General features: G+C 37.8%; 1 protein-coding gene across 1 annotated transcript; it reads left to right on the forward strand.

The window, feature by feature from the left end:
* Window positions 1-9,221: 9,221 nt before the first annotated feature.
* On the forward strand, window positions 9,222-10,931 carry LOC139606132 (asialoglycoprotein receptor 1-like). The gene is made up of 4 exons (XM_071458154.1): window positions 9,222-9,962; window positions 10,058-10,200; window positions 10,336-10,445; window positions 10,793-10,931. Exons 1-4 carry the CDS (start codon window positions 9,251-9,253, stop codon window positions 10,929-10,931), a joined length of 1,104 nt encoding a protein of 367 aa, XP_071314255.1. The 5' UTR covers window positions 9,222-9,250.
* The last annotated feature ends 258 nt before the right edge of the window (window positions 10,932-11,189 follow it).

An 11,189-nucleotide genomic window follows, 5' to 3' on the forward strand; every position in this document is an offset into this window, starting at 1 on the left:
TCCAACCTGAACAGCAAAGTAGGTCATTTTCTTGCAACCCACTGATACGACCCATAGGAGTGTCTCCTGAAATAGTGCACCCATGGCAGCAGGCGTAGGCAGGTGCTGGTTGTCATGGTTACATTAATAAACACATGGACTGTACAGACAGCGGTGTACCTACCTTTGTCACCATAGTTACTATAATAATGGTCTTGGCTTGGTTAGGTTTTGGCACAAAAACTACTTGGTTACATTTAGGAAAAGATGATGATTTGGATTAAAATAAGTACTTCCTCAACATTAGACAATCTTTGTTGTCATGGATACAGTAATAACAACCTGGTTAACTAGATAGAAACAACATAACCCATCCATCCACCCAAACATCCTGATGTGGACTTTGTTGCTCTTTATATTACATTATTTTGTCTTTTCCCTCTGCGCCTATCATTATTACTACGGCCGCTAGATGTCGCCTAGCAACAAAACCTAACTATGGGTCAACCTGTGGTCTCGTTTTTTTTTTTTTTTTTTTTACAGGAGGACAGTCTCAAGAGTGATATTTCTGGGAATATGGTTGGTTTTAGGAAAGTAGTTTATAGTCTACAGTTACACACATACACTAGCTGAGCACTTTATTGAAAGACCATACTAAGCCTCCGTTCATTCCATGGCTCCTCATGATGCTGGCAACTTTCCTTCATGTCAACATGATTGCATCACCTCATTTTTTTGCAGATTTGTCAGCTGCACATTCATGTTACAAGTTGCCAAGTCCCAAAGCTGTTCTACTGGACTCAGATCTGGTGACTGGGGAGGTCACTGAAGTTCACTGAACTCATTGTCAGACTTCTACTGTGTGACATGGTGCATTATCATGCTGGAAGGAGCCATGAAGAGGTTGTGGCCGTAGATGGACGCACATGGTCAGCACCAATATTCAGAGAAGCCATGATTGATTGGTTTTGAAGTGTTGTCAAGAAAACATTTCCCACATCATTACACCATCACCACCAGTCTGGAATGTTGACACAAGGCAGGTCCATGGATTTAAGCTGTTGACACCAAATTCTGACCCCTCCATCTGCATCTCTCAGCAGAAATCCAGATTCATCAGACTAGGCCACCTTTTTCCAGTCTCCACCTGTGCCGTTTTGGTGAGCCTGTGCCCACTGCAGCCTCAGATCTCTGTTTTTGGCTGACAGGAGGGTGACCTGGCATGCATCCTGAGATGCTTTTCTGTCAGCTCCAACCAGTCTGACGATTCTTCTCTCACCTCTTTCATCTGGCATTTCTGCTCGCAGAGCTGCTGTTCACTGGATGTTTTTTTGTGGGTTTGTTTTTTGCTCCATTCTGAGCAAAAACTCCTGAGACTGTTGTGTGTGGAAAATCTCAGGAGATCAACAGTTTCAGAAATATTCGAACCAGCCCGTCTGACGCCGACAATCATGCCACGGTCAAAGTCACTGAGATCACATTTACATAAAAAATGTCTCCTGGAGACAAATAAAAGTTTCTTGAATTGAATAAAATGTGACTGACCAGTTAAATCAACAATGACAATGTGAATTTTTGTGATGTGTAAACAGAAAATTTCATAGAGTGTGGTTGGTGGTTAGTCAATTGGGGAAATTTGGATCTCAGAAATTCTGAAGACCTACGTGGTTGCATAGTTTTCCCCATTACTTTTCCTGTGGTATGTATCACATTCATTGTTTTAATTTGGTCCCGGCAGCGAGCAACTGTCCATCAGGAGCATGATCACATCGGGACAGAAACATACTCATCTTCCCAGTCAGCTCCCTTTATTTGCTTGGAGGTGTGAAATTCACTTGTAAATGTGTTGTATATAAATGACAACATTTTGCTCATATACAGAGAACAGACAGTGCTGAACTGTGACAGAGACGTGATGGAGCCGTGGTGCAGCTGCCAAGTGTCACAACCTCATTTGGTGGATATGAGGGCCTGCACTTATTCACTGGTACTAGACTCCTCGAACCTGAGACTCCTTTTTTTCATTTTTTAGTCTTTTTAATCTTTGGTTTGTAATGCCATGCCTTATATTTGCCCTTTGTCTATTCTTGTTGATTATATCTCTGTCTCTGTTATCTCTGTCATGCCACCACATACTGTATTGTTTTTCTTCCTTATTTGAAAAAAAAACAAAAAACAAAACAAAACAAAAACTGCTGTATTACAGTGAATATGAAGCTCTGTCTCAGTTGACCCCAGCATAGAGAAGAAATGCTGATGTTCACTGTGTGTTTGAACATTTAGCTCCGGTTCTGTACTTCCTGTTCTCACTGTTTCCCTGCACTGCTGGGTTTTCTGTTTCGTGTCCTTCAGCTACTGTGGCACCAGAAATAAAAAGGGATTTGATATAAACACAGGGAGCCACAACATATTACATACTCATAGTATTAAATTTTGTATTTTAATGTAAATGTTGTATGAAATGTAGTAAAATGTGAACTTTTTTTGCAGAAACTTGTAAAATCCCATCTGCATGTTGCTTTGAAATTGTGATTTCTACACATTTTCTTTAGTGTTGAAATTTAGAGACTGCTAACTATTCTTTGTATTCAACAAGTACATCAACTGTTAATTTTTTTCCTATTTATTTGGTATTTGTGGAAGGTGTTATTTATAAATTTGGTTTAACCAATAGTAGTCATTTGTTTTTAACTGGAAAATACATTTTTATATTTTAATTTAATATTTTTTATTCATTTTAAGCATATTTTATTATTGTCTCATAAATAATTGTCAATTGTGAAAGTGCTATGGAAAAAAAAAATCCCTCTTAAAATAGCACTTAAACCATTTGTCATGTAAAGACAGGGAAGCTCAGGGATTTTTAAAGCTAAAAAAGTCCCCTTTTACCTTGAAGATGTAAAAGAAATATAACTCATCACTTTTCTATTTTCATCAGATTTTCATTTTAAGCATTTAATTTATAATAGTATGCTAGTAAAAATAATAAATTAAGTTATTTACATAGGATTTATCAAAATCAGAGATTACAAAGTGCTTCACAAGGATAAATTGATAAAACAAGCAATAAAAACATGGAGACTAATTACACAAAATAAAAAATATATATAATTTATATTAAAATTTGAAGAATTACTTGACTATTCAACCATGAAAGCTGAAAATTAAATGTTTCAATATCATTTTTTAAGCAAAAATCCCAAATATTTGATGGTATCAATGTCTCAGATGTCTCAGATTTGCTGTTTTTCTGTGTTAGATATGATAATAAATTAAATATCTTTGGGTTTTGGACTGTTGTGGTCACACAGAACAAGCAATTTGAAGATGTGATCTTGGACTTTGAGAAGCTAAAATGGGCAGATTTGACTATTTTCGAACAATTTATTGCAGAAAAAAAGGGTCAATTGATTAATTGATGCAGTAATCAGTAATGAAAGTAACCATTAGTTGCAGCCCTCATTTATACATGTGTTGTCTCATATAAAATGTGTCTCCTTTGATAACAAATATTATACATAAAATATAAAATGAATGACTTCCAGGACTTTCACGTAAACAGGCAGCCAAGTGTTGCTCTTGTCAGACAGCTGCCAAAGTTATTCCTCTTTCAGTGTGGAAGCGACCAGAATATTCCCACAGAGATGTGTGTGTATGTGTGTACGTGTGAATGCATGTGTGTTTGTCATTTTTATTCGCTCTCTGGTTCTCGCCTGATGAAAGCAGACGTATCAGCTATGTGTGAAATTCAGGTAAAGGCTTTTCCCATCTGTCCCCGGTTTGATTTTCAGAGCATGGAGGATGATTGGCACCTGCAGATTTTCTGCCTGTGTCTGCATGTGTGACGGTATCTCGATGCTCCGTGTGTCTGTGTTTGCTGTTAAACACCTCTCCTCCCTTTCAGTGCACAAGTGTCTTAATGTCTTAAAAGATCCAGAGCTGATTTATTCTGTAACACTCTGCTATCCACCTGAAGTGAACTTGTATTTCATTCAAGCTGTTCTCACTTCCTACAGTTTGAGGTATGATTATGAATTGTGATTATGAAGGATTTTAAGGCACACTCAATGAGGAGCAGTTCATTTGTCATTTGGTCAAGATCGATAGTCTTGGCCCCTGATCCTCCCACGCTGCTCGAAAGCTTTAAGGCTCAGTTTTGACTTTCCTTTTCAGCTCTTATCTTATTTTTATTTTATGGCTGCCCTGGCGCATGGTGCATCAATGATTCTGCTGCCATGGCCCAAACTCGAATAAGAGTTTAAATATCAATGTGGTTAGATAAAAGCAAAATGAACTACTGCAGTGGTTAATAATTTTTTCTTGGATGAAATTCATAATAGGCAACAGGGCGTGTACAGCATGTTTATGCTCAATTGTTTTGGTTGACCAAGGTAAAGACTTTTCACATTCCTTGTTTTTAGCCATGTTAACTGCATGGCTCTGGGGCTCCAGAAATTTTTTATTTGTCCAGTTATTTGATTTATCAATAAATACTTTCAAAACTAATGTTAATTCCATCATCCTCAGCTGTACTGTATTTGCTAATTAGCAAATATTAGCATGCTAACACACCAAGATGGTGGCCACAGTGACCTGTTGCCCAACTGCTTTGAAGATGAGTTTTCCTCTCCATTCAGACTGAGATGACACACGCTCTCAACTGCAGGGAGCAATGTCATCACATGCGCTAACAGAGCGCGCACACAAACACAGACACAGTACAGAAACAGTGAGCTGCTAGCTGTCTTGCAGATTGGTAAAATGAAATGATTGTGTCTCAACCCCAGGTTGGAACCTCCACGTGAAATGCTTCAATTGGTCATTTTATCAGGTTCATTGGCTGCGCTCGCTCTTGCATCCTCAAGTACCATGTAGCCTCAGTGTATCTGGTTTAACAGCAGCGTACTGGGCAGGTGCCAGGTCTGTTTGCAGTGTTTGTAATCTTCGACCCTTTTCCATGCTGTGACATCTTTCAGAACACAATCTCATTTGCAGAGCAAATTTTGACATTGTTGGAAAAGAGACAAGCACTATACATGTGACTACTCAAAGGTTTCTGTACTGTGCTACGCCCCAAGCAGGGACTTTCTGGGAGGTATGAAATTTCTCAGAGCTTAATTTAGTCCCCAAATCTCTGCAGTGGATATGCAGCTAGAGAGACCGAACATGAGAGAAAAAATATCCTTCCCTGCAGTGATCACTGACCATTTTTTTCAGTGTAATGATGTTGATATGATGTTATCATATGATGTCATGATCATTTTGTAAATTACTCTAAATTTAGGTGCCTATATAAAAATGCCCTTTTGCCAAGTTCCGAACAGTGTCCTCTGGAGACATTAGAAATGATCTGACTGGATAATTTAGTTTGATAGTTGGAGGGATTTTTACCAAGGATATATAAAGTTATACATTTGAACCCTCCTCCGTATTTTTTGTGAGATCCATCCAGTTTGCATGCATGCATTACACTGATGAATATGTGATTCGGCTTTTAAAATAAAATGAAGACTATGTCAGGGCTATTGCAGTAATTGAGTCCAATGCATGCTTGCACTGGGTATTACTAAAATTGAAAACATTAAGACATGAACTGAACAAGATTTTTTTCCCTTGCTACATAATAAAAGTATTTTCTAAAGTGAAAATCAAAACAAAAAACAACTTGGGTTTAACTTTGATCATTGGCTTTGTGTTACAAACATCTGACCTTTTCAGAAGTTTTACGTTTTTTAAATTCTTATTCAGTGCTTTAAGTAACAGTGTCTTTCAACACACAAAACAGAGAATTTATGTGACTCTGTCTTTTTGTTTATGTCTGTGGCTCTGTTATGCCTCCAACTTAGAATAAAGTGAGTTCATCTTCAAGACAGGGCATTGATACTTCTGTGGTATGTAGCTAATGTACTCTATGTAGCTACCGACCCGAGATCAAGCAAAACAAAGCTTTAATTCAGCGCTCAGCACTATCTAATCTCTGTGAAGCAGTTCAAACAGTTCAGTCTGCTGGAGCTGGAGAAACAGCTCAGTTTCCTACAACGTTTAAGAGCTAGCGCTAAGTGCTCCACATGGAAGGAGGGATCAGTAGTGAAGTACAGCACAGCAGCTGCCCTGACAACCTGTCCCTGTCCCCCCCCCCCCTCCGATGTGTCATGCAGCAGCGAGGAAAATCAAAACATCAACTGTTCAGAGGTCTGGCACATGTCAACCTGACAACCATTTCTGTCATTTTGAAAATTCTGACAAATGACACATTTTTGCGGTCGTGTTTCCCGTGCATCATTTCCCAGCATTTTGTTGCAGCTGCTGCTAAGGCTGACGTCTGTGCTGCAGCTGTATTTTAACAAAAGCTTCATGGTGTGGAGTGCAGATAGATTGCATGTGGCTTTTTTCCTAAAGCATTCCTCAACAGTGTTGCGTCTATATTTTGTTTCAGAAACAAACCAAACAAAAAATCAAAAAGGTTTTACCACCTTGGAAACTTGCTAAACATTGAAAGATAATCTGTGCATTGATTTCTGAGATCTCTTCACCATGTGGCAGTAAAGGAAAGGAAAACAAACAAACAAACAAACAAAAAAAACATCATTATTTTCTGGATCATGAATTTCTGCATCATTTTCCAATATCTTATATATCTTAGTATATACCTTATATCAGAGTCAGTTTGTTGGTCCTCCACCATGGTCCAGATTGAAAAAAATCAACAGCTACTGGTTGGAATTCATTGCAATTGTACTTTGTATAGACATAGACGGTTCCCAGAGGATGAACCCTGATTTTGTTGAGCTCCAGCAGGTCAGTGTTTCCACATATCCTGTGAAATATCACAGGATATGTGATATTTGACAGGATATGTTTTTGTTTTTTTGTTTTTTAACATAAGTTCATGGACTCCAGAGGATGAATTTGAATGACTTTGGTGATCCATCGGCTCTTTTTGGAGAGCCGATGGATCGTTGTTATGGAACAGATCATTGATTCTGTTCCATAATAAATGATTATGGAACAGATTGCTGTAAAGTTTGGCTCAGAGATTCATGCTCCCTTCAGGATGAACTGTACTCAGTCTGACTTTTCATCCAGTAAAATCTAAATTTATACTTTCATTTGTGACCAAATATCTGCAGAACTAAAGACTATCCCATCAGCTTCAGTCATAATTTCTAACACAGATGATTTTATTCTAAAAAAAAACTCATCAAGGTCTTAAGACATGAATACCCTCGATGTTACTGTGCACCTCTGAGTTTGCATTTTTGAAATCTATAATATTGCTTAACTTGTGTCTCCGTCATGTAATACTGCAACTCATTTGGCCTCAGTGGGAAGTTAATGTGTGGGAAAAGGGAACAGAAATCAGAGACGATGAAAGTTGGGTGCCTGAGAGAGAATGAGAGGTCAGAACAAAGGAGATAAAAAAAAAAAAAAAACACTTCTACGCTCTGTGATAACTTTGAATGGCCAAAATTTACCTCACATCTGACCTGAGAACATGAACATATGATACGTCTGTGAAGACTATTTTAGACCAATCAGAGATAAGTGTAAGTCAAGCATTTGATGACATGGGCAAAAGGAGCATCCTGTTCCTGAACAATAAATTAGCGTAAACATACAATCCTTTTTGCTGTGTTTGTTATAACTTGGTGGCAACATCTGTGAATGCAGTTGTACTGACGGTGACTTCTTTTTACCTGCTCATATCCAAGGTAGGTGCACAGTTAGTGTAGTCTGTGCAGTAAATGTAGCAGATTCAATTCAATCAACTTAAAACATAGGTCTGTAATATAGACTATATGGAACATTATTCAAGTAAAATTAAGTGACCTCATTAAAACTTAAATACTCGGTTATACAATCTTGTTCAACTTCGCCAATAATCTAAAAGTTATTTTATTTTATTAACACTGTTAGTATTCACTTATTTTAATGTAAATACGTCATTTTGTTAGACATACAACTATTAAGTTAAATGAAACACTTGCAAGTACTTAACATAACATTATTTAAAAATATAAAGAATATTGGGAAGACTCTAAGACTTTTTATGTCTGAGACCTAATACCAATGTCTCTGTGGTTTTAACAGTGAAACCACTATCAGAATGGATTTAATGGAAATTGACGATGACATATATATAAACAAGAACCTCACAATGGATACCCCTAGTACAACAGGTACAGTATCACCTTGCAAACACCTACACAGAACATTAAGTATGTTTGGTACAGTACAGACAAAGAGGAATCCTTATGCTTTGGGAAACTAACGTGTTGTTCAACTTAAATGTGAAAAGAAATATTACATTTCATAAAACCATTTTTCATATGTAGTTCATAAAAGCTGTTATACTCTGCTTTCTAAAGAACTATGAGGATGCTCTTGTTTCACAGTGAGAATCTGGTTAAGATGTAACCCTGTCTCCTGGAAATTGTGTTTACATATTACTAAATTATGTTTGCCAGCACAATATAATTGGGGTGGGTGATGGACATACAAAATGCAGGACTTTGAGTTTGTATCCAGGTCTGCATGCATCTCCTCTGGTTAGGTTCAGGCAATGAAAGCACTAAGGGTAAGGCTGGGGTTAGAGCTGTGAGAGTCTAAACATAACTAGAAAGTAGTCAGTGAACATTCAATATTTACCATATTTACTTGCCAGGTACTTTAATTTACAACTCTTCTGTAGCAGAGAATGTAATTTGGTTCATGACAATACACAAAGTATTTGCTGTTTCAAATCAGTTCTACATAAATATAATTTATAGGTGACAGGATTTAAATAAGAGATGCAGAGATAATGTCTTTGTTTTCACCACGAGATGAACCAGTTGTCTAGCACTTGATTTTAATGTGATGAAACATTACCATTAGACAGTAATGTGTGGATGTTTTAATATAATTACACATCAACATAAAATGATCCAGCAACACATGTAAAATTCTGATTTTAATTGGTTGAAAAAAAAAAAAATCTGATTAGAGAAATTATGACATAAAAGAAATTAACTGGTTTCTTACTTTTGATTCAGGGGATTTTCAGAGAAGAAAACAGCCTAGCAGATGTGTGACTGCATGTCTTGTTTTACTGGTTCTTGTCCTGTTGGCTGGTAATGTAGGACAAATGATCTACTGTGAGTAATTTTTTTGTAGAACTAGACAAACAAAAATGCCAATGTTTTTGAAATCCAGCCAGAAAATATTTCAGTGATTTTTTTTTTCTTTTTTCACAGATGAAATCATTACAGGTCACTCATTAGCCAAACCAATGCAGGCCAGTTACGACACTCTGACTCAAGAGACGGAGCATCTTAAAAATCAAAGTGACACCCTGACTGCAGAAAGAGACCAACTTCAGAGCAACTATGATTCTTTAACTGCAGAGAGGAAACAATTAGAGGCCAGTCTGAGAAACCTGACTAAAGAAAAAGACCAGATGCAGCAAAATTTCAATTCTTTGTCTGCTGAAAGAGATGAGTTCAAGGCCAGTTTCGACAATCTGAAAAACGTAAGAGACCGCTTACAAGCAAATTACAACACCTTAAAACAACAGAGCGACGAGCTACGAACGAGCTACAATGACATGCAGAGAAATCTTAAAGGGTTACAGACTAAACACAATAATCTGACAGCGACTAAAGACCAGCTACAGGCCAAATACAATAACCAGCAGAGAGAAAAAGATGAGTTACAGAATCGTTTTTGGACAGTGATAGCAAACAGAGATCAGTTACAGAGCAATTACTCCACACTGAAGAGGGACATGGACCAGTTGCAAAGAAGATACGATGCTCTGAGTACAAGTAAAAATGGCCTTGATACCAGCTACAATTCATTGTGGAGAGAAAAAGCACAATTGCAAACCAGATATAATTCTCTGTGGAGGGCGAACAACTGGTTACAGACCAACTACAGCAGTTTGTTGACAGACAGAGACAAGTTACAGAACGGGACCGACAAGTTGATGGCTAAATTAAGAGGTAGGATCTTTCCATGTATTTATTTACCTTACAATTAGAATTTATGTTTTGATATTTGTTGTGATATTTTCTTCCTCTGTGTTTTTATTTTGCAGGCTTTCCCTGTAAAACAGGCTGGAAGAAGTTTGAAATCAGCTGTTATTTTTTTTCAACAATGAAGAAGAACTGGACGGAGAGCAGAAAATCCTGCATGGCCCAGGGAGCAGATCTGGTAGTCATAGAGAGCAGGGAGGAACAGGTGAGAAAGAAAGGAAGAAGAGTTTACAGCATTGCATAGCATCTCATGCAAAACTCATGCAAATCCATCCACAGTCACTGTATCTACGTGGAACAATGTTGCAGACTGCATCTTCTGTCTGTGCTACATTAACAGGTATTTATTAACAGAGGACTGAAAACAGGCCAAAACGCCTGGATTGGTCTGAGTGACCATCTTACAGAGGGGGTCTGGCTGTGGGTGGATGGGACCCCAGCCACCACACAGTAAGTTTTAACTATATATATACATATATATAGAGTATATGAACTGTAATATGTCACATGATGACAGATCATGGCATGTCAAACTGAGACCTTACACAACTGCATCCAGAGAGACATTTTAGCGAAATTCATTATCTCGTGAAAATGTGCTCGAAAACATGCAGAGGTGGTATCAGGGGCAGTTTCAAAATTACATGATAGCTCTACAAAGTACTATTTCTATGCAAATGAGGCTGGGTTTCAATCTCTTCAGTCACAGTTTGGGTCAGAACCGACAGGGAACAGCAGTAGAGAAACAAAAATTGGGTGTTTAAAATAGTTTCCATCTCTGTTATCTTGTGTATCAGGTACTGGCAGCCTGGCCAGCCCAACAGCTTCAATGGGAACCAGGACTGTGTAGAAATTGTGCAGAAAACATCAGACCCAGTGGGACAATGGAACGATGACGGCTGTTATTCTGAACAGATCTGGATCTGTGAGCAATAACTACACAATGATTTACACTGTTGACAAAGGTGTGTGGCTTTGGACTGTCTAATGTTTATCTTGAATGTTTAAGCCTGGTGATTTTCTTTATTGTTCAACAGTCAACAAACCCCCATGAAAAGACAAAACCGACAATGAGTCAATCCCACAAACATGTATTGTGTGTGTATCCAAAGCTTGATGTATCTTATTCCTCTGTGCCACAATGCTCCATTGTTGTGCGCAAACTATTAAAAACACATCGTGAGCCACAGTCTT

This window comes from Trachinotus anak, unplaced genomic scaffold (assembly GCF_046630095.1).
Source record: "Trachinotus anak isolate AG129_WGS33_773 ecotype Australia unplaced genomic scaffold, CSIRO_AGI_Tana_v1 ptg000021l, whole genome shotgun sequence".
Taxonomy (NCBI): domain Eukaryota; kingdom Metazoa; phylum Chordata; class Actinopteri; order Carangiformes; family Carangidae; genus Trachinotus; species Trachinotus anak.

Bases quoted from the DNA above. Each gene is read 5' to 3' on its own strand.
- LOC139606132 (XM_071458154.1), top strand. From the start codon at position 9,251: ATGCAGGCCAGTTACGACACTCTGACTCAAGAGACGGAGCATCTTAAA. The intron at 10,201-10,335 runs GTGAGAAAGAAA...CTACATTAACAG, and splicing joins TAGAGAGCAGGGAGGAACAG to GTATTTATTAACAGAGGACT. The intron at 10,446-10,792 runs GTAAGTTTTAAC...CTTGTGTATCAG, and splicing joins GGGACCCCAGCCACCACACA to GTACTGGCAGCCTGGCCAGC.